At 33.8% G+C, this 24,997-nt stretch overlaps 2 protein-coding genes across 2 annotated transcripts in view; both read right to left on the bottom strand.

Moving 5' to 3' along the window:
• The window catches only part of LOC120353491 (sortilin-related receptor-like), a 40,149-nt gene extending 37,006 nt beyond the window's left edge, over window positions 1-3,143 (bottom strand). The window contains 1 exon segment of the mRNA XM_039437314.1: window positions 3,132-3,143. Within this exon segment, the coding sequence (XP_039293248.1) occupies window positions 3,132-3,143 (12 nt within the window).
• An 8,894-nt stretch (window positions 3,144-12,037) lies between these two features.
• Window positions 12,038-24,997, bottom strand: part of LOC111057872 (sortilin-related receptor-like) — a 160,793-nt gene continuing 147,833 nt past the window's right edge. Inside the window, exons 33-34 of the mRNA XM_039437313.1 lie at window positions 19,249-19,493; window positions 12,038-13,715 (exon numbers count right to left, since the gene is read on the bottom strand). Of these exons, the coding sequence (XP_039293247.1) occupies window positions 13,654-13,715; window positions 19,249-19,493 (307 nt within the window). The 3' untranslated portion in view covers window positions 12,038-13,653. The remainder of the gene's footprint in view (window positions 13,716-19,248; window positions 19,494-24,997) is intronic.

The following is a 24,997-nucleotide window of genomic DNA, read 5'->3' as shown; positions in this document are numbered from 1 at the left end:
CTCGGCTGCTTGGCTGAGCCTGGCTGGAGGGATCAAATAACCGACTGGATTGATCTTTCGTTGTCCGCTAGGCGGAACTACGCCGACCATTGCTGGGTGGAAGATGTTACTGCGGCCGCTCGCATTCCCACCAACGCTGCTATCATTTGCTGTCTTAGCGCCTAGTCCGAGTCAGACAAGCATCCAGCCTGCACTGCGGGCTAGGTTAGGGACTATAAGGCCAGTTTCACACGGCAGAGACCTCGCTCCTGGAATATCATATTACAGAAGATCATATTTCATATTTTGCAGCTCTCCTGTACTTTCACATGGGGATCTTACGAATAAGCCGACAGATCTAACAACTATGCCGACGTTTGCTCAAACCTATGACTCATCACTTTTCCTCAAAGTCTAACTTCCTTAAAATATAGATAGAAGATTTCTGATTTCGGATTTGGATTCAGCGACCCCAAATTCTTTAAAGCGTAAGTCCCATTTTCAAAAATACCCGAAAACAAGGGAGTTATAGCTGTTTTTAATATAGCTTTCCATTATCATATGATTATATAGTACATACTAAGATAATAATACTCCTGCCTCACAAAGGGACAGGCAAATAATAATAATAATAATAATAATTAAAAGGTTTTAAGAAGTTTTTGAACACCTGAGAAGTTTATACATAACATTTTAATTTTTAAAAGTTCTAGTTTTCCAAAAAAATATTGAACTATGAAAAGATGAATCCAAATATGAAATCATAATCATCTCCACTCATCACCAATAAAATAGGAGGAAAAGGAATGTTGTACAGTAAAATTCACTGAATTTCAATTGTCATTCAACAATCCAATTTATCAGGTTCAATCGTTGAATATCACTTTAAATTCTCAGCAATTATTGACTATTTCTTTTTACAATCAGAAAAATTTATTATGAACATACAGTTAAACATTGTGCTGACTGAATCGATCTATGGTAATAATAGGAATTGAAAGAATAGAAAATGTCATGGCATTCCAAGTAGTGATGTCTGTGTATTAGAACTGCTGAGTTGATAATGCTACTACTGAAAAAAAGTCATGAATAGCTCAGACCAGCCTGGCGACTTTGATGCTTTTGAAACCGGAATCTTGTTTTATTTTTATTAAAGAATGATACGGATGAAAACCATGTATCATAGTACAAGCTTTGTATCATGAGTAAGATTGACAATCATGGCTTGTCGATTTTAGTTGCTGACCTAAATCCTCATTCCTCAGTCGTAGAACTATGGACCAAGCGCGAGCATTTGCCTTTTATGTCATATACCGTCGACACCAACTTATGAAATTTATGAAAAGCTTGATAGCTTGAATAGTGATCTGATATTTGTTACACGTTTTTATTCTAAGACATAATATGTCTTGTAGACTAATTTTCAATGTTTCTTCAATCGGCAGGAAAACTTTGGTTTTTCAAAGTTATCTTACTCCCTTATTTTGGGGTATTTCCAGAAATCAAGATAAATAACCTACCAAATTTCCTACACGAATACAGTGTAAGTTGTATTATAATAGCTAGAGTACTTAAGTACTGTATAGTACAGTACCTGTTCGTTTTCACCGTATAATTACATGATAATAGAAAGCTTTATTAAAAACAGCCATAACTTCCTTGTTTTTGGATATTTTCGAAAACGGGACTTACGCTTTAAAGAATTTGGGGTCGCTGAATCCAAATCCGAAATCAGAAATCTTCTATCTATATTTTTAAGGAAGTTAGACTTTGAGAAAAAAGTGATGAGTCATACTTTGTGGAAACGGCGGCGTAGTTGTTAGATCTTGCCTCTGCTTGCCTCGAGGGGAAAGACGTGACAAAACGAGGTTCCTGGATAGGAGTCACCATGTGAAAGACACGATTTGACTCAATGTACTTCGACAAAAAAACGAGAACACTGTTCAGTGTTCAAGTTGCACGTCTCCTATCGTGTGAAAGAGGCCTAACGGTTTGAGAGCGAAAACGTAGATTTCCTCACTCCGTACTTTTGTGATGAAAAAACTGATGCAAGTGGTGGAGGATTAACTGCAAAGAAAAAGATGGAAATTTTTCTGAAGATACCTTAGTGATCTAGGATTCCAAAGTGGTGTTGCCCGAGAGAGTGGGGTTGAAAGCAGAACATTTTCAAGTATATTGGATAAAATAGTGTCCAAGTCTGAAGATATTGGATTAAATTTGCACGCACTATTGAAGATATGGATCAGGCCAAGGCAGATTGGGCTTCCAAATTTCGCATTCCGACTGTCATTGGTGCTATAGATTGCACTCACGTGCACAGGGGTGCCCAGCCCCCCAAGGGCAATGGCGCATGCCCCCCCACCAATCCAATTGTAATGCCCTCCCCACCCAAAGTATCCCAATTCCCAACCCTCTAGTTTTTAACATTAGTCAGTGCTCAGTGTATGACAATAAAATTCACATCTTACATTCTAATCTTCCAAAGGACATTATTCACCTTTGTTCTTGTGTTTCTGTTTTCATAATATTATAAACATATATACCATCGTTTCTTATCTCGTTTAAAATAGAAATAAAGTATCTTTTTGATATTATTTTTGAGACTAGCAGTGCACCCGTTCTTGTTCGGGAGGACTAAAAATTACTACATTACATCAGGAAAAACTACATGACAATATTTAATAGGATATTAAAATATAATATTTTAATAGGATATTAAAATATAAGTAAGGGAGGCTTTGCTTTTTAAATGTGAAGGTTACTTATGAAAAGTTGAATAATAATATCATTGATATTCTTTTATTGCAAAAGAATATTGCATAGCAATTTGGTGAACATTCATACAAATTTGGAACGATTTTATTCATACAATATATTATAATGTCGGCAAGTTTAGGTATTCTGAATCCTATACTATTAAACGAGCAATTTCTGTTTATATGTTTGTATTTCACCGGATCTCGAAAACGGCTCTAACGATTCTCACGAAATTCAGAAAATAGTAGGTTTATAATATAAAAATTCGATTGCACTAGTTCTCATCCACAGGACCAAAACACAACTCAAACACAGGACCATTAAAAAAAATGAAGCAAAGGGAATCAGAATAATAGTGGATGATGAAGTTAAAATTTTTTTTGTCAAAGATTTACCTTCAAATTCATAGGCTTGAAATTACTAAAATTATTAAACACAACTCAAACACAGGACCATTAAAAAAAAATGAAGCAAAGGGAATCAGAATAATAGCGGCTTAAAATTATTAAAATTCCTGCATACAACAAATTGTATTTTTCATGCTTTATATTGAGTTACACTTTGCAAAATATAACGTTGTAAAGGTGGGAAAAAGTATTAAAATCAACTACATTAGGATATCTCTATTTAATACCTTGATTTTTCAGCCATGATTCAAAATGTTGACATAAAATGTAAAAAAAATCGTGCCCCCCCCCCCCAAAATGTTGATGGCGCAAATTGCGCCATGCCCCCCCCCTTGTGGGCACCCCTGCACGTGCAATAGGCGTTTAGCGACAAAAACAGAACAAGTCATAACAGGAAATGATGCGTTGTAGTCTGTGTGGCGCTACAAGTATTTACTTGCCTTTCTGGTGAATTCAGTTGTCTCGCAAGTAAATACTTCCTAGTAAAGCCTCGGGTTGACGAGTACATGGTCACAAGTAAACTCAACGCTTTATTCATATCGGTTTACTTGGAGTTTAAATACTCGTTACACTTTACTTGTAAGTAAATACTCGTATTTCTCGTTTCTATTCACACCGCCCATTGAGTCTATGTTTCATCTTAACTTTAGAGTTATTTCTCAGTATACCGTAGTACTTTTCATTCTCTATTTCATTTACTTCCTCTATTACAGATGGAAATGTAAGGCTCTACAAGGAAGTAGAAAGAAGAGGTGGAATGAAGAATACTGGTCATATGGGAGTAAGAAGAGGGTTTCAACTTCCCGGCTGGTAATAAAATATTAAATTTCATTATTATTACGTGCAGTGTAGACTTTTAGGCCCGGTTGCACAAAAGCCGGTTAAATAGTAACCGTTATTAATTCCACAAAAACCAATCAGAGAAGCCCTCTTTTCAAAAACGCCTTCTCTGATTGGTTCTCGTGGAATTAATCACGGTTAAAATTTAACCGGTTTTTGTGCAACCGGCACTTAAACTTGTAATCCATGTTCTTTGTTGAATGCCTGTAGCAGTCATTCTAATTATTATTAACGTCATTATAGTAGGTAGTATTATAAGTAATTATTATTTAACGAAAATCCTAAATAAATGCTGCAAATCACCCCGAAGACCTCTGCTACTGCAGACATTGACAACAGGGTTAACAGCTAGATGGAAATTCGATGAGAACTACCATCCAAAAATTAGTTGCCAGCCCGGGAATCGAACCCGGTACCTCCCAATTCCCGGGCTGGCAACTAATTTTTAGATAGTTCTCATCGAATTTCCATCTAGCTACTGTTAACCCTGTTGTCAATGTCTGCAGTAGCAGAAGTCTTCGGGGTGATTTGCAGCATTTATTTAGGATTTTCGTTAAATAATAATTATATATTAATAAGCATTTGAATAAATGCATTCTCTATTTAATTCCATCAGTATTATAAGTACAACCATATAAGTAAAATGGAATGTAGAATTAACCATAAAGGACAATAACCGAAGGAAAATAATCATAGTTGCTAACAAGACTTGTTGCTTTGTAAAATAAGGCCCTGATATTGAAAATGTAACCCATACTCTGCAGGAGTCTGTGAAGAACACAAATAGACTTAATTTAGCTTCATATAGTTCCATGGAAAAAATCAAAAGTATCATCCTATCAAATTTACTCATCAACTGTTAAAATTTATAATCTAAAAATATACCAACATAGAATAGTTATTGATTGTTTCGTCAAAATAGCATGGATAATCTACATTGAAGTTGAAAATTCTGCAAAAAAATTTGAATCTGACGGGATTTGAACAGATAACCTTTCATATTTGTAAATCACGCGTGACGCTCTCTGCCACAGCAGTCTAGTTGATTGGGTTTTATATCACAATAAATTCATATTAAAATCAACCAAATTAGAATTCTATGATCAATAAAAATATCCTTATAAAAACGCAGAATATCCATAAAAAATGTCAAGTTAATCAGTTCAGTAGTTCAGAAGTGATGATGCGTCAAACATGTATTTTTACATGTTACTTCCAATTCCTACCTTGACAAAAAATTCAAATCAAACAAATTCAAATTATTTATTCCACACTCATAAATACATATACGTACATGAATCAAACAAAGCTCAACATGACAATACAATACAACCAAAGTGTAATAATAATAAACGGTAAGTGAAAAAACCACTGGCATAAGATGACTCTTGTTCGCCAGTGGGAGTAGGAGATGAAATTATAATACGCTTAACCTGATTTAAATTGATTTAGCACAGAAGCAAATATTTTTACAGAATAGTAAATTCTGAAACGAGGAATCGAAACAGAATTCACAACAAAAAAATTAAAAATAAATAGTACAGATATAGATCATTTCATGGCATCATGCATTATTATAAATGGCAATATAGCCTAAGTGAGTTATCCTTCCAATACCTGAAACAAATGAGTGCAATTATTATATTGATTGTTATATTTATTGTTAAAATTAAAGTTTTCAATCAAATTTTGATTTGTGAATCATACTCTTGATATTTTTCCAATTTTCTAGGGTGACAACTTTGGCTCATTTCATCACAACTGCTTGGAATATGATTGTGAGCGCAGTAACAGTTGTAAGATCTGCATTGAAATCTGAACCAGTGCACTAGAATTTACTAGCTTTGAATTTAAGACTTCAAAGTAGTACAAGTCAATCATTATAGTAAGTATATATATATTTTTTGTTTTTGAAATGAAATGTTTTTATTGGCAGAAATAAAAAATTACAACATCTTAGAACTAAATAATATAAGCAATACAAATTTTAGAACATGGGAAAATACTATTACAAAATAAAATGAAATGCCAATTGAGTATTTGCATCTCGAGGTACTAGACCACCTGTTTGAGATGGAGACATAAAAATTGATTACAAAACTAGCGCTAAAAAGTAGTTTCTGAGGCCGAAACATTTATATTTATTCAAAACATTCATGAGTACAAAAAATGGATGAGTTTGTTAATTTTTTTCAACTATTTAACTTCTGTGTGTCAATTAGAGAAATGGAAATATGAAAATATCCTTTATAGGCTGAGTTAGGACTTCTCAGTCCTCTCCACCACTTAATTATTAACACTGTCTGTTAAAAAAGCAAAAGCAAAAACATCATATAAGTATGTTTAAAAGTAAAAGCATCATATTTATTCAATTGAAAAGCAATTAAGTAACACAAAATGAAAGTAAAACAGAAATATTGTTCATCATCTAATCAAAACGTTCCCTCATGAGTAGTGAGATATTTATTCTATCATTTATTTATGAAATAGAATCAAAGTACCCTTTAAAATAAATAAAATAATAAAACAAGAATACAAATTATTTTATTAATTTTAAAGGATACTATAATTCTATTTTATAAATACAAGAAGGTAGCCCTGAATTCATACATTCTATTTTTCGAGTTTGGATTACTTTTTTGAAAATAATATAATATGAATGATTTTAAATATGAAGTGCTGGTTGCACAGAAGCCTGTTAAATTTTAATCGTGATCTAATCAGCGAAGCCTTCTTTTCAAAAACGCCCTCTATGATTGGTTCTCGTGAAATTAATCACGATTAAAATTTAACAGACTTCTGTGCATCCGGGCCTAAAAGTTTAATATATTATTTTAATAATATATTATTGGAAATATACTGTAGTGAGATGATTTACTTCCAACTGACGCATTATTGAATAGTAAGTAGGCTATTGATGTCTTCTAGGATAATAAATTAGTCACTGATAGTCTAGTGTTTCTCTTCATACAGCTTATTCTGAATACTATGTATAGTGAGGTCCACGTTATAATGGCAGTATTCGATTAATATTGATGTTGCTATCCTTGTCTATCATCCGAAAGAAGCAGATAGCGCTATCCTTTACCAACTCCGCAACGTTGCCAGATCGTTTTTCAAGAATGTAGAAATATATACCAACAAAATATTCAATTTTAATCATGAATGTTGTTATTTAATCATGGATAAATATTTGTTCTCAACGAATAAAATATGATGAATGAACAGTTGATATTACATCAGATCTGATATACCCTCTGTAGATGGAAGTGATGAGGCAGAGAATCGGCCTACCTTTCCACCTATCTTTCTTCACTGCCATTATAACGTGGTCTCACTAGTTGGAGAAGTGACATTGGAATGTTCCATTTTTGAAATCACCTACCATTTCTAAAAGTAACCATTTTGTTCCAGATCTACTTGGCACCTTTTGAGCTTTATATTTTCTACTGCACCTACATTCATCAAACTTGAGGCTTATTAGAGTGAAGGTCTGATGATTCTCAATTTCACCCATGGAGTACCTTGGAAATCATAATTCACTCTTTTTTTAGGGCTACACATTATTAAGTTAAAACAATAAGAATGACCAGTTACCCTTTATTTTATATCAACACTATGAAAATGAAAAAGCCATAAACTTGAATTTTAAAAACACTTATGGAGTGAAAATACACTCACATTGGTAGTGACGACATTGGAAGTTTAATTTTAATAGTGAAAAAGTATGGATATGCAACAGAGAGAAAGCCATTTTCAATTGAAAATAAAAAAAAGAGAGAACTTGGTCATTTGTATTGTGTTACACTGTATAATATAAATATTATATTAATGATACACTACGTGGTAGGTCCAGAAAGTAAGTTCCGTTTGGTAATAAAATTAAATTGTGTACAGATACAGAAAAGTTATTTATTGCACAAAATTCTACAACTCTTAAACTACTTTTCCACATAACTACCGAAATTTTGTAGACATTTGTCATAGCGTGGCACAAGTTTTTGTATGCCTTCTTCATAGAAATTTGCCGCCTGTGTCTTCAACCAGTTGGAAACAGTTTCTTTCAGCTTGTCTAAATTTCAGTTTTCCAGTAACAATTTCATGCATTAGTGATCATGAAATTTGGGAAATTCCATAGCGAGAGCACTAATTGTAAACCTTCGGTTTTCATGGATCTTGTCATCAATCATGTGAACCAGTTCTTCTGTAACCAAAGATGGACGCCCACTTCGTTCTTCATCAAGCACATCATCACGTCCGTCATTGAACTGACGGACCCATCTTCTCACCATTGAATCACTCATCGCACTTTGTCCATAAACATCGCAAATTTGCCAATAAATTTCAATTGGGTTCACTTTCCTTGCATTCAGAAAACGAATCACAGACCTGATTTCACAAGCGGCGGGATTTTCAATCAACACTGACGTTGTAAACAAGCACAACAAAAAGTACGTGGCTGACAGCGATCTCCAAATGGCGCATGTTTCTTCTCCTTGATACAGAGCGTCTACCGCGCATGTGCGGAACTGCGATCGCAGCACTGTAGCGGATATAAATTGAAACGGAACTTACTTTCTGGACGTCCTATCGTATTATGTCATAGCGTAGTATCATGAATATCTCATAATATATGATGTATTACTGCATTACTGGGATATGTGGTTTAATGTTTAATATTGAAGAGTTAGATGCAAGAAGTCATTAAACATGGGTCATGTGTATATTTTATGCCAAATTCAGAACATCCTTATTTTCTTATTACTTGGTCAATTTTAATAGTGGGAAGTCATTATTCTCTTTCATTACATAAAGATTCCAATCAACTTTATTTGAAATTGATTTACCCAAAAAGAGTGTCTGAGTTTTCAAGCTATTCTTGTAAGCATCTCCTCAATTTAGATAATTCTTCCTTGCACTTCATAGTACCTATAAGGTTTTATCACTTGGGTTATCATTTAATTATATTGTATTATTGTTAGGGGGCACTTTGTGTATGTTTTATTAGAATATAAAAACTCTACTTACACCAGTATAGTCAATTATAACAGTTTGATACGGAGATGGATTAGCAGATGGTTTAAGCTTATTGGCAAGTAAAAAATTGATAATTAACGCAACGACAGCTAAATTTAAACCTAGATTAAATTTAAAACAGAGTTGGATTAACTGGTGGTTCTAGATGGAATTGAAAACACATTATATTAGATGCGAGGATAACTAGATTTAATCTTAGATTAAGTTGAGATTAAATGTTTTAACTGATTTAGAGATTATTACGGTTTTTAGTGGAAATATCCTTCATAATTAATTATTTATTATCTTAATCTCACACCCAGATATGTTAAATTGCATCAGAAATGTTTACTGTACTGTAATTATTATGTTATTATTAGGTACCAGAATATTATTCTTAGGTATTTTTTGATTTTCCGAAAAGTCACAATTCAGCTAGAAAATAGTTATTTGTGCAACTAGTGCGCAAAGTGACAGTTTGCTGCACCGAAAGAAACGTTTACGCCCGAGCCGTAGGCGAGGGCGGAATCGTTTCTTGAGTGCAGCAGAGGAACTTTGCGCACGTATTCCACATTTAATTTTTCCTACAGTTACCATTGAATATGAAAAGTGGGTAATTATGGGTAAAATTGCCTGAAATGCATCAAATGTTTTTCTGTGTAATTTTATTATTGATAAAAACCTTAATTTATTGTCAAATTGAATAAAAATGTTGTCCTTGGTTATAATATCTAATACTAATAATTAGCGCGTTGTGCTTGGTTGCACCTCTGCTCACTATAGCAGCCACAGCAGTCACTGTTACCAACTTCATTTTGATTTTGCTGCACTGTTGCTCCATATAACCTACTAAGTATTTTGCGTTGCCATGTTGCAAATCTGGAGTGCAGAAAAATTTTTCCCGCACTAAAGCGGAAAAGTGATTCTTTGCGTTCTGTAATCAGTGCAGCAATGGCCACTTTTCAACGTAACTGTAGGAAAAATGTATTAGTATAATCACTGAATTGTCATTAATATGTAATTCTTGGGTAGCCTACCGGTATTCATCTTATTTTTATTTTCTGAAAAGTCATAGCTTAGTTTGAAAAATTCAACATTATTATGTGTGCGTGTGTGTGTTAAACGAGCATTTTAAATCCAGTTTTGTGCTTCATTCATCAATCCTTCAATCAAAACTTCAAGATATTCAGTGTATCTATACTTGGGATTCTGGAGATTATATCTATATCGATAGGTAGTTCAGGACTGGAGTTATGTAATTACTCATTATGGAATTATCATTTTATTTACCATTACAATAATTGTAATTTTAATTGTAATTAACTCCATAATTATTATGGAGTTATCAATAAAATTTGAATTTTTAATGGATTGATTGAAGTCCAACGATACAGCACACTATAAAAATACGGCCAAAACTATGAGATGAACAGTAAGGAAACCTTAAAAAACACAATTTTTACATACACCTCAATTTTAATGAATAAACAATCAACATATAATAATTTACAATAACACAAGTATTGGACAGTAATGCTACATTGATTTTAACACTTAATAGGGGAAAAATGTTTTCTTACTAATTTTAGACACCAAGTGTTGTGGGCTGAGTAATACAATTTACAATATATTATAGCTTCATGCATTACTACACTATGGATCAGACAAAGATAGCATGCTTCAGATTAAATAGAGATAGTCATATTCATTATTATAGAACTGTATTAATTATGAGGAAAGAACTTAATGAATAAAATAAAGTACTGGTTAATATCAAAAAACATTTTCTCAGAGATTTTCAAAGAATATAATGATTTCAGACTTCCTACTTTATTAAATTTAGAAAAATATAAAAGAAATATTTATTCAAAATGAATTAAATCAGTTACTTTATTGGAAATGGTTCAAGTTCTAAGTCATTTCAATATTTTTAATTTCATTATTGGTCACTTGTCATTCTGAATTTTTGTGTAAGTTAGTTATCAAAATTGATAATTCACAATGTACCGTACAAATAAAATGATTAAAGTATAAAAAACATGTGTGTATGATATAAAAACTGGTTAGAAAAAGTTACTAAATTTTTTTATTTATGAGGAAAAACTAACAGGTTTGAAGCATTAAATTTTGAAATAATACAGTTGCCAACAATGTAATACAGTTTGGTTACATAGTTGCAATAGAGATAAAATACCATAGGACATAACATGAACGAACATTCATTCAATAGATTCTGGATAAATTATTCATTTTTAATAGAAAAGTAAGCCTCATATAGAATGCCCCTCAAAGTCTAAAACTATAGACCTACTGGAAAACGAAACTTGTTTCTATTTGTATGAAGATGTTTTATGTTATGTATTTTCTTTGACTGAGAATAAACATTTTATTTATTTAGATTAGGGAGGCCAAGAAAAAGATGGGTACTGGAACAGGTTAACTAATAATCCTAATCCTAGAAGATGATGAAATGAATAGAAAAGTAGAATAAATTTTGAATATCGATATAGAAAACATGTGGATTTTTAAACGTTAACAATGAAGTAATATTAAAAATTGGAATGTTTATTAAGTGAACTGGTGTTAGATATTATTATGATAAGGGATTTAGATGGATGGATAAATAGTCGTAGAAATTAGCTACACCATAGAGGTAGCACAAGTACTATCTCTATTCTTATTTAAGGTTAAACTCAAGTGTAAATTCGGTAGGGTACTGTATTCAACAAAACTTTGGAAGAGAAGTTTAGAAGTTTTAGAAGGAGTTTCTCTTCCAAAACTTTGGAAGAAAGTGGAAAGTCATAAATATTTTTATAGTATGAGACTTTCCACATTGTTATGGACATGGTCAAGATATATTAGTACATTGTTAACTGTGAAGAAGCAGGAGATCAAAATCATGCACATCTGAGAAACTATAAGATTAGTTAGAAGGATGAAAAATTAGTAATGGTCATAATTCATAGCCAAACCAGTCTTCACGTATTTCAGTCCTTTGGTAAAACGTTTCAATCACTCAAGATTTTATCAACTTTGTCCACTTCTGAAAATATATAATTTTTGTTGAAGTTAGTTTCGGAAATTGTCATCAATGAATTGTCTCAAATTCCATAACTTGACTCAAATTTGTCAATAATCTTCGGAAAGAACATGAATAAATTAAACATATTAGTAAATTATTTCTGGAACATTCATGATTCCTCCATTTCATCCAAGTTTATTCATATCCAAATTGAACCAAAATAATTATAACACTTGGTGAACAGAATAATAATCAAAACAACAATAATAAATAATCTAAGACAAAAAAATCAAATAAATGAAACAGTCGATTCTTTGATGAATGAAATAATGGCATTGTATCAATCAACAACAAAAGCTAATAACTAAAATAGATGGTGTTTGAATTTAAAATTAAATAACTCAAATTCACACTGATGAAGCTACTTGTAAATACTAGAAACTAAATTATATGTATCAATTATTTTTAAAATAAATATTTTATAACTGTAAGATAAGATAAGACATGCAAACTCACTTAACACAAAATCAAAATGCACCAAATACAACCCTTCAAGTCAGATTTGTAGATCAATATATTAAAATATTCATGTAAGAATATAGAAAAGTTCAATGTATTAAAAAAATTCAAATAATAGAAAGAATTATTTTGAGAATAATTTAACACAGACATTGATCAGTCATAGATAAGATATGAAAGTATGAAATTTTGGAATAAAGTCAGTAGAAATTGGACCATCATAAGTCTAATAAAAGTCCATGAAACACAAGACTTAATAAGAATACATTATAGATAGGCCTACAACTGTGAAACACAATTTACAGAATATAATACAATAAATCTTCAAACAAATTCAATCATACTGAAATGAGGGTGCCTACCATTTCTCCGACAAACTTATTCGCCAAAAATCCAACTGTTCGATTCTAATTGAGTTACAATAGTTTAACATTGATTTGACAACAATAATTACCATCAAATCGATTGAATCTGTCATTGTTTAGATGATCATTTATATTTGTCCGGTAACTAAATTGATTGTCAAATTAATGCGTCAATCAATCGTTGTGCACCCCAATTGATCTTGAAACAAATTCTACTGATCAGTCGGATAACTGGTAATACCGGCGAATTAATGCATCAATCAATCATAGTGCACCTCAATTGATTTTGAAACAAATTCTACTGATCAGTCGGATAACTGGTAATACCGGCGAATTAATGCATCAATCAATCATAGTGCACCTCAATTGATTTTGAAACAAATTTTACTGATTTGTCGGATAACTGGTATTATCTTCGAGTTGATTTGTCAATCAATCATTATACACCCCTGGAGATATTCCAAATAGTTTGTCAGACAACTGGATTTACGGCCAACTGATTCTTCAGCAATCTACCAAGCACCCCTAGCGATGCCGAAACATAATTTACAGAAGAGAAAGTAACTTAATCATAGCTTCGGTAAAAGATTTATCACAGTTTATGTTACAGGTTTATTCTCTATTTAATATAAATATAGGCTGAATGACTGAGACAACATCTAGCTTAGATAGGCTAATATTGTGGCCTCCTAGTTGCTTAGGAAGGCAACTATAGTTGCTTAGTTGCTTAGCAATAGCTGCTGGTCTCTCAAGCAATAACTAAGGGCTCGTCATCTGAGAATCCGCGGATAACTGGAGAATCTTCATCATCTGTAATAGAAAAAAGGAAAGTTTCAAAAAGACAATTCATATAAATATTTTTTCCTCCACCAACTGTCTAAAGTGCTTACTTTACTCCCTGGAGCATAATACAAAAGTGTCACTTTTTCGCTCTTGGGACAAAAAAACAGAAAAACTCCCTAGAGCGTAAAAGTAACTCCATTCAAATAACATGGGAAGCATCTCTATTTTAAAAACATTCATTTGAAATAGGTTAGAAGGTCCAAGCTCAAATGAGGAAACATAATAGAGGTGTCTGTCATTGAGTCAACTGAATTCAATACCTCAACCAGAAATTTGATCAACTCATGAAATAATATATGTTTGTATTACATACTTAATATTAGTAGACGATAAACATTTATACATAAATTTTAAAATATTTTATTCTATTCAAAATACCAGTCAACAAATATTGTTCATCTGCAATTATTCAAATCTGAAACGCACAAACTGGAGCCATTCTTGATAGTCGGCCAGCTGATAATTGTTACAACTTTTGCCGATAGATAGCGCAATCGGCAGTGCCAATCAGACGACCGGTTTTAAGGTTTTAGATTTTAGGTTATGTTGTGAAAGAAAACATTGTCACCAATAAAGCGAGTTATTAAAATTATTCGATTTGCAGTTTCTATAAAAAAATGTAGATGGAGGAAAAATGTTGTGTATATCACAAGCGAAATAGTTATTTGTGCAACTAGTGCGCAAAGTGACAGTTTGCTGCACCGAAAGAAACGTTTACTTGTGTATGGTTTCTTTATGGAATGGTTTCTTGAGAGCAGCAGAGAAACTTTGCACACGTATTTCACATTAAGTTTTTCCTACAGTTACCATTGAATATGAAAAGTGGGTAATTATGGGTAAAATTGCCTGAAATGCATCAAATGTTTTTCTGTGTAATTTTATTATTGATAAAAACCTTAATTTATTGTCAAATTGAATAAAAATGTTGTCGTTGGTTATAATATATACTTAATAATTAGCTCGTTGTGCTTCGTTGCACCTCTGCTCACTATAGCAGCCCAGTCACTGTTACCAACTTCATTTTGATTTTGCTGCACTGTTGCTCCATATAACCTACTAACTATTTTGCGTTGTCATGTTGAAAATCTGGAGTGCAGAAAAAATTTTTCCCGCACTAGAGCGGAAAAGTGATTCTTTGCGTTCTGTAATCAGTGCAGCAATGGCCACTTTTCAAGGTAACTGTGGGAAAAATAATTTTTCTCCCTCAGGGAAATTGTTGCCCTCGGCTTTGCCTCGGGCTTCAAACTTTTCCCCTCAGGGAGGAAAAGTGGTACTTTTCACTCTAGATATACAAATAACTATTACCATGAGAAAAAACTGTTCTGAATTTGACTTCAAACTCGATGAATGTGAACTCTTTTCAACTTTGAGCGCTCAAGTTAAAAAACGTTAAACAAATGAACAAATTATATGAATTGTATTGCAAATTTCATCCTCTTTCCAACCATATCCTTGGAATTAGATTTTGACTGATAGTATTTTAGGTATTGATTTTTTTAATGACGGTTAGTAGGCCTATTTCGAAAATCGTTAGATCTTGAGAACGAAGGTCGATGAAAGAAAATTTCACTAGAGATTTTTTGTTGAGAATTTAATGTAGAATCTATGGTCTTCGGCTGTTACACCTTTCGTGGGTCATTTTACAGAGAGTTTGAAAAAGAACTCCCTAGTTGTAATATTTATTTATTTAAATTTATTTATTTATTTATAAGGTTAGCAAAAAAAAAATACAAGAATCGGAAAAGAAAAAACAGGCTATTGCCTAAAACTTCTTCAATTTCCTAATTTAGTTTTAAATTGTCCAAATATTATAGGTTATGTCCATTCAAATTTCTACACCAAATCACAATTTATGTCATAGAATCTGTAAAAAATTATATACACTATTCTAGTTCGTGGTGTGTGATTCAGCAACTGTCCAAGTCTTGTCCCCCCTGAAGTTAGCAGATCTGCTTGACCTTGAGACGGCGCCAGGGAACAGTTCTCTAAGTTGAGTTCGAGCTTTCCGGAAGGTGGATAGGGAGAGCTGGCCCAATTGCTTGGCCACCACGAAACCCGGACTTAACCCCTCTCAACTTTTGTTTTGGGGACACATAAAAGATGTTGTGTAAAGTGGAAAAATCCGGGACAAAACCATTTACGGGAAATAATCGTCACGGCGGTTGGTACAGATACACCTGATATGTAACTGATATTGACTCGCTAGATGTATCTTTATTAGAATTTTATACCTTGGCATAAAATCTTAATAGAAAAATTAGTGGCATCCCGACACATATACTCATATATTGGGGGCCACATTTTCTTGGATCAGCAAATAATCAACCAATTGTATTTATACCTTGTAAATAATTGTAGCTTATATCCTTTTTGTAATCATGTCTATATTTTGAATAAACTCCTCTGGTCGTGTAGTACCCTACACAAAGAAATTATTATTATTATATGTCGGCGAAAGCTTGAATATCGTCTCGACGTGTGTAGGGCAACAAATGGATCCCATGTTGAAGTGTACTGATGTTAAACAAAACTTGATGGTTCTCTCTTTCATTGTATGTAATTGTTGATGTAGTTTTTCATTAATTTACACATTAATTCCTAATTAACACCTCAACTGTAATACCGGTCTCAGAGACCATCAGGGATATTTATTTCTGCAGGTTGTCAGCCCTGATCAGCGTATATACCGCTCCTCTCCGGTAGCCTCACCACTCCTACCCCTACACAAGTTCAACCAGTTTTTGTTTAGTTTCAGCCTGCGGTTGAGACGTGACACATCAATTTCATAAGTTCTACTGGTCTGTTATACCGGGTATTACGGTGAATGTTTCTGTGACTCTGGTCTCTTATACCGGTTATTACGTGTAATGATAGACATTGTTCTTTTTTACTAATAGTGTATAGTCTATATAGTTTCATGATTTCGTAAATATAAGTGAATTTTCAACTGATAAGTTATGGATAAGCCAAGCACAAGTAAAGAAAGAATTTTAGTGCAAGATTCTGCATTTGTGGATAGGATAAATTCTCTTCTAGATACGCAACTGAGTGATGCAGAAAATGACATTGACGACCTGATGACTCTGATGAAGACCCTGACTTTGTTCTTTCAGCAGAGGAGGAAGATGGCTCTTCAGATGAAAATATTGAAGATGAGCAAATGGAGAATGAGGTACTAACTAATGATTCTAATGACCTTCCAGAATATATTTTTGGGAGAATGAAAAAGAAAGAGTATGGACCTCCATACCTATGGTGCACAAAGGAACCCTCGCATTCGAACTCCAGCCCACAACATAATTAGGGGACGATTACCAGGATTGACTAATTATGCTAACCGTCTTGGAACTAAGCCTGAAATGAAACAAGTCTGGGATCTGATATTTGACTCTACAATAATTGATACTATTGTTGCAAATACTAATGTGAAGCTTGCATCAGTAAGAATGAACATAAATGATGCATCTAATAAATCCAACTACAGGGATACAGATGCTACTGAGATAAATGCTTTGGTTGGCTTGCTACTTCTGACATCAATTTTGAAATCAAATCATGAAACAGTCCAGTCAATGTTCACAAACGATGTTACTAGTAGGCCTTACTTCAGAACTACAATGTCAATGAGACGATTTGAAGTCCTTCTGTCTTGCCTCCGGTTTGATGATGTACAGACTCGAGCCCAAAGAAAAGAAACAGATAAAGCAGCTGCAATTTCAGATATCTTCAATAAAGTGATTAATAATTCCCAAAAGACATACTGCCTATCCGAAAATGCTACAATAGATAAAATGCTTGTCCCTTTCCGTGGCAGATGTTCTTTCAGGATGTATATCCCCTTCAAACCCCATAAATATGGGATCAAGATAATGTGCCTGGCTGATTCAAAAACATCATTCTTATTCAACGCCTAATTTATACTGGCAAAAATAGTGATGGTGTTGGTCTTCCAGAGAAGGAACAATTGAGGATGAGTAAGCCAACCCAATCTGTTGTTCGACTTTGCAAATCAATAACAAAGAGCAACCGTAACATAACGGCGGATAATTGGTTTTCAATTATTGAAACTGCCGATGAACTAGGAAAAGTGGGTCTAACCTATGTAGGAACAATGAGGAAGAACAAAAGTGAAATATCAAAGGAGTTTCTCCCCTGCAAGCAGAGACCTGCAAACTCTGCGCGATTTGCTGTAAACGGACCTAGGACTTTGGTTTTATATGTTCCAGATAAAAACAAAGCCGTCATCCTTATCTCAACTATGCACCACAACTTTGAAATAAACGAAGAAAAACACAATACAAGTGTATCAAATGCGATGCACCAATCTGTTTGGAATGCAGTCGGAAAGTCTGCATAGACTGACATATTTATTCATTATACTGTGCTATGGAAGAAGGACTGTAGCAAGGACTGTGTAAATTTTATGGACAAGATCTGAAGATTTTTTTACGTTTGGCAATTTTTACAACTGTGTAATTTTCGATAGTTTTGTAATAAAAAAAAGTTGAAAGGTATGTACATACTTTTATTTTATTCCTCAAAAAAGATTATCTTTCATTGAAAGGCAATAAAATCAGATACCAGGAACTTGAGCAACACTTAGTAGCATAATTATCAAATTGAAATGATTAAACAGATTTATTTGACATCAAAATCAGTCTACAGGTCTCATAGACCGGTATTACAGTTAGTGTAATTTTAATCACATTACGGTTAAGGTGTTAATGTAATTCCTAATTCCTAATTTACCATTCATACCTAAAACTATAGAGATCTTTTTCAAACACCCTGTATATTAAATGACTATTCCTATTTAATAAATTAATCAATTGAATGAAAAAGACTAAGATATTGTCAAAAAACCACTGATTTATTGAAATTAGAAAGACCGGTTTCGGTTATTACACCATTGTCAATCTCTGATAAACTAAAACTAAATACAAGAGCAGCAGAATTTATACTAGTAGGCGAGTACTGCTATTGGTCGAGGGCATGAACGCCTGCCATTGGCCTATCTAGACAGTCTCCTCCCCCTCAACGGTGTGACAAAATGGCGGCTTAAGCAACAGAATCGCCATGATAATAAAATTTACTTTTTAGTACAAAATAAGAACCAAGAAAACAAATGTGAAAGATAATAAAACAAATATGTAAATGGAAAAACTATTGACTAATGTATGCTTACATGTTTATGATAAAACTAAATTCGTAGTGTTGTACTGGTTGAAATGAATCTGGTCATTTAAACTATACTGGGGATTTTCCTTAATTACTATTGTTATTTCTAAAGCCTCTAGAATATTCAAAGATCTGCCTTTGTTATTAACATGCAGAAACTCAACATTCTCCTTAACTGTGAACTTGTGATTATTTGTTATCAAATGTTCTGCAAAGTTAGATTCCCCATTTTGTTTATTCCAATCTCTGATGTGTTCTTTAATTCTACTTTTGAAACTTCTACCAGTCTGACTAATTAATCAATTATAAGAAAATTACTGACCTAGAGTGCTATTAGCAGCTAAGAAGGTGGCCGATCCAGAACGAGTGTTGTAGTGACTGTTTGCAAAGCGTGTGAAATTAGTCTGCAGCCGTCGACTCTTGTAGACATAGAATGCCAGCGCCGAACCAGGGCGGCTATCATCAATAGCAGGCTCACTAGGCCTATACCCCCCACCATGCTTCCCCCTCTTTCTTCTTCCCCTTCCCCTCCTTTGCCTGCTAGCTCGGCTTGTGACACGCCTAGTCCTGCAGAGAAACACAAAACAAACATTCAGTCAAATGATTCAAGGTTAGGAATAGTAAAATGATTCAAGAGTAGTAGTAAAAAAGTAAATTCGTATGGCTTTTGTTGGTGGGGAGTCCCTTGCGGGAAGGTCCCACCGCCTGAATATATAATTTAAGCCGTCAATGGGCCTTACGACTGTCATACTTCATACCGACAGTTTACTAAAAATGTTTTATTCTACTTCCATTTACTTGTTCCTTTATTTAGATAAAACTACTTTTTGAGTCATTCAGTCTTGTTAGTGCGGTCGAGACTACGAAAACTTCTTTTTTTTCTATTTTTTCCAGTGTTTCGTTTTCATTTCTCTTTTTTTTTCATTTAGTAGAAACTTTATACTATGAACAATGATTTTGAATGTAAATATTTAACTTCAATTGAGGACTTTAATGAATATTTTAAGAGTAATGAGAGTCTTATTTTTTCCATATGAATATTCAAAGCATTAATAGAAATTTTGATGAATTTTTGTTATACTTGAACAATTTAGAAATGAAACCAGATTTTATTGTTTTGTCTGAAGCGTGGATCCAGCCTGATGTAAATATAAATATATATGATATTAAGGGTTATGTTACTTTATTCTCATGTAATGATAACAGATGTGGTGGTATTGTTGTTTATCACAAGGAGGAATTCACCTGTTGCACAGTAGCTAGACAGATTGATGGGGCAGATTCTCTATATTGGAATGTGTGTACAATAATGTTTGCTTCACTCTGATAGGAATTTATAGATGGCATGGAGTTCCGGTTGATCGTTTCTTGACTGATTTTAGTGATATGTTGAGTAGCATTAAGAGTTCGGTTGTTGTATGTATTGGTGATTTTAATATAAATGTTAATAATTCTGATCGAATTAGCGACAGGTACTTTGAAATAATCTCTTCTAGTGGTCTTGAAAATTTGATTGATATTGATACACGTGTCACGGAAAATACTTCAACGTGCATTGATCATGTGTTGCTGAGAGGTGTTGGTCCATCTTCTGCGCGCTCTGCTGTTCTTGAGGTCTCTATAAGTGATCACAGAGCTGTGTGTCTTTCTATGCTGGCAAAAAAGTCTCGGCCAGGGGTGAATTTTGGTTCATTTCATGAAATAAATTGGGATGTTCTCACAGGATTACTTACAATCCAAGATTGGTCTGTTGTATTCAGTGCCGAAAGTGTTAATCACGCATATAATTGTTTTTGTTATGTTTTGGACTCTGCCATTCAATCATCTAAGGTCACTAAGTCCACTCAAATAAATCACAAGCAACGATTATTGAAGCCTTGGATGAACAGTGGACTTTGTGAAGCTATTCGGTCAAGGGACAAATTATATAAGAAGACAATGAATGAGCCTGAGAACATCAGATTGAAACATGAATTTGTTACTTTGAGGAACAAGATAAAAATGTGGGTAAAGATAGCAAAGGAGAGATATTACTATGATCGGTTCCAGACTGTAAGAGGTAATTCCAAAAAACAGTGGAAACTTATCAATGAATTGATTGGAAGAGGAGCCAAGAAAAGTAAATTCAATTTGGTAACCGAGGATGGTGTTGTAAGTGAAGATTCAGAGGTTGCTAATCTGTTCAATGAATACTTTGTCTCTGCACCTAAGTCTGCTGTTCCACCCCCTTTTCCTCAGCAAGCGTTGAACGACTATAACAATGTTTTCAGAGAGCCACGTTGTGATAGATCACTGTTTTGGTATCCGATTTCTTCTTTGGAGATTGAAAAAGTCATTGCATCCCTGAAAAACTCTAAGGCCCCTGGCATCGATGGATACTCATCAGTCATGGTCAAGAAAATAAGCACAATCATCAGTCCAGTGTTATGTTTCATATTTAATTTAAGCATTTCTGAGGGTGTTTTTCCATGTAAACTCAAAATTGCGAAAGTAGTTCCAATTCCCAAAAAAGGTAACCCAAAATTAATCCAGAATTATAGATCCATTTCTCTTCTCTCTGTTTTCTCAGTTATATTTGAAAAACTGATCAAAAATCGCTTGTTGACTTTCCTAAATTCAACTAATTTTTCTCAAATTGCCAATTTGGTTTTAGAGAGGGCCTAGGAACTGAGTTGGCTTTGAGAAAGTTCATTTCAGAGATATGTTTGAACATCAATAATAGAGAGGTGAGAAGAGTATCTGGCTTGTTTTTGGACATTCGGAAAGCCTTTGACACGGTTGACCATGCAACACTCATTAGGAAATTGGAAGCAGCTGGTATTCGTGGTTTGCCTCTAACTTGGTTCTATTCATACCTTTCTGAACGGTCTCAGGCAGTTAGCATTGGCTTGAGTTCTAGTCCACTTCTTATGGTGGATTGTGGAGTTCCACAAGGCTCTGTATTGGGACCTATCCTGTTCCTGTGTATATTAATGACCTGTATCATGGCCCTTTCAGTGGAAGGTTCACAGTTTTTGCTGATGACACTGCCCTTTCTTATGGTGCAACCTCAGATTCGGATCTGTATGATCAGATGTCAAATGACCTTCGCTTGATTTCTGTGTGGTTTGCATACAATAAATTGAGCCTGAACCTTGAGAAAACCATCTACCTGAATTTTGGGATTGCATCTTCATTCATGCTTATCCAGCCCTTGAAGTTTCATTTTGTTGGTTGCAATGAAGTTGATTGTGGCTGTGGAATTATAAATCAAGAGAGAAGTGTAAAGTATCTTGGCATTACCGTGATGATGATTTATTGTGGAAAAACCAGATAGAGTCAATGAAAAAATACTTGCGTTGCCTTCTACATAGGGTTTTCAGTCTTAGAAACTTGTGTCCAACATTTGTTCTGAGAGACCTCTATTTTGCCCTTGCTCAGTCTCGTCTCTCATATGGATTAGTTTGTTGGGGAAGTACTTACATAACCCATTTGAAGCCTGTATTGTCACTCCAGAGAGCCTTAGTAAGAGCAATAGTTGATAATCAAGAAAATCTGGATTTATTCTCTTCTTTTCAGTCTATGAAAATTTTGCCTCTGAGACACTTGTATGTTTTCAAGGTATTATCTCAATTCTATTGGTCTAGTGGGAATGAAGGCGCTACCTTGGGGCACGAGGCCAATGATAGGAGAACTAGGTTTGCTGAAAGGTTTCCCATTCCTAGACCTCATAGTACTTTTTTCCAAAAGTCTTTCTGTTTCCTGCAAGGAAGATTTTTCAAGCAACTGCCTCAGGATATTGCTTCTGCTAGTTATCCTCTCCCATTTTCAAAAGAAAAGTGAAGAAGATAATCTTGGCTCTCAATATTGATGTGATTGAAAGTTGGTACCACATCCTAAGATAATCTATTCAATATTCCCTTAGCTTCATATTTCTAAGATCTGGCATTTCAACATAATATAGCTTTCAGGTTATTAGGTTGCATAACTGTTATTGTATTTTTGGCAGTTGCTGCTATTTTCTAAGTTCTATTCAATTACTATTTTTCTTAGCTCTATCCACCTTTCTATTCCTGGGTTATATGATTGCTGGTTTAATTCTGAACATTAATTAATTATATTAATCACATGTTTTTTTCTAATTATAGACCTCATTACTCTCATTACTCTTATAACAATGTTTCTTTTTCATTAACTTACTCATTATATTATGGATGTTTATTTTTTTTCAGTTTATTTTCAAAAATAGTCCTTGTATTGTAATTTTAGAGATTTATTGATACTCCTGTGCGCGGACGGAAATTTCATTTCTTTGCGCCCAGTACATTTGCCATAATATTATGTTTGCTTGTATTTGAACACAATGTTACTTTTGCTTTTCTTTTGTTGAGATTTGTAATCTATTGTTCACTATTTTTGTATTTATTTTAATTTTTATGGCAAATAAAAGTTTCTATTCTATTCTATTTCTATTTAACGGCCCATCCGATAACACGGGAGTGACCTGGTTAAAAAACTTTTAGTATTGAGAGGGTTTGAACCCGGGATCTCTATGCTGCTACGCAGGCACTCTATCCACTAGACCACGGATCACTCCAAGAGTAGTAGTATTTCCTATCAAGAGTTGGAAATAACTAGTACCCTTGAAATATTCCCCAATTAAACACATAGGGCCCAAGCGATAAAAAATAGTAATCCTAAAGAAAATCTCAAGAAATTGAATGTTAATGGATATAAACACCATAAATTTATATAAATTAAAAGCTCTAATTAATAGAAAATAATATGGAAAGTAAATAATAATAAGGAAAGAAAGTGAAAAGTAATCATAATAAGGAGAAAGTTATATTTTCCCTTGTATTTTTATCTATAAAGAATAACTAGTTCCCTTGTAACATTTAAACATACTATGTGCCGGTTGCACAAAAGCCGGTTAAATTTTAATCGTGATTAACGAGTACCAACCAGAGAATGCCATTTTAAAAAAGGCCTCTCTGATTGGTTCTCGTGAAATTAATCACTATTGAAATTTAACTTGCTTTTGTGCAACCGGCACATAGTATATTTAAATATTACAAGGGAACTAGTTGTTCTCTATAAAACAAAACAAAAAAATACAAGGGAAAATATAACTTCCTCCTTATTATTATTATTATTACGTTCTACTTTCTTCCCTTATCATTATTTACTTCTCATATTATTTTACTCCTTGTAAAATATTACAAAGGAACTAATTTATTATTCTCTATAAGCCAAATTATAACCTTATTATACTTCAGTTGCTTCTTTCAAGATATACAGAAATAAGCCGACAAACTTGGTGAGTGTTTCTCTACTTGGAAATGGAGAGAGAAAATAGTTATTTGTGCAACTAGTGCGCAAAGTGACAGTTTGCTGCATCGAAAGAAACGTTTACGCCCGAGCCGTAGGTGAGGGCGGAATGGTTTCTTGAGTGCAGCAAACGAACTTTGCGCACGTATTTCACATTAAATTTTCCTACAGTTACCATTGAATATGAAAAGTGGGTAATTATGGGTAAAATTGCCTGAATAATGTATGTGTGTTTGAATGACGGGGGGCAGCTGTGTGGTGTGTGCTGTGGTGGCACTGTGCTGTCGTTGTCCTCCATTATAATATCTACTTAATAATTAGCGCGTTGTGCTTGGTTGCACCTCTGCTCACTATAGCAGCCACAGCAGTCACTGTTACCAACTTCATTTTGATTTTGCTGCACTGGTGCTCCATATAACCTACTAACTATTTTGCGTTGTCATGCTGCAAATCTGGAGTACGCAAAGTACTCACTTTGCGCACTAGTGCGGAAAAGTGATTCTTTGCAGCCTGCAATCAGTGCACAAATGGTCACTTTTCAGGGTATCTGTAGGAAAAATACATTAAACATGGGTCTCAAAATGATTTCTAATTTTTCTCCATATTTATAATTTTATTATTCTGAAACGACCTCACAAGGCTACAAAAACGATCAATGCAACTTCGACAGAACTGAACAGCTTGTTATCCCAATCAAACGCCCTGTGATTGGTGCGGCCAGATCGTCAATTGTTGTCGAGTTCTAGACCCACAAATATGGT

This window comes from Nilaparvata lugens, chromosome 11 (assembly GCF_014356525.2).
Source record: "Nilaparvata lugens isolate BPH chromosome 11, ASM1435652v1, whole genome shotgun sequence".
In the NCBI taxonomy this organism is placed as follows: Eukaryota; Metazoa; Arthropoda; class Insecta; order Hemiptera; family Delphacidae; genus Nilaparvata; species Nilaparvata lugens.
Note: the sequence above shows the minus strand (reverse complement) of the source record. Positions and strands in the feature narration are given on the sequence as shown.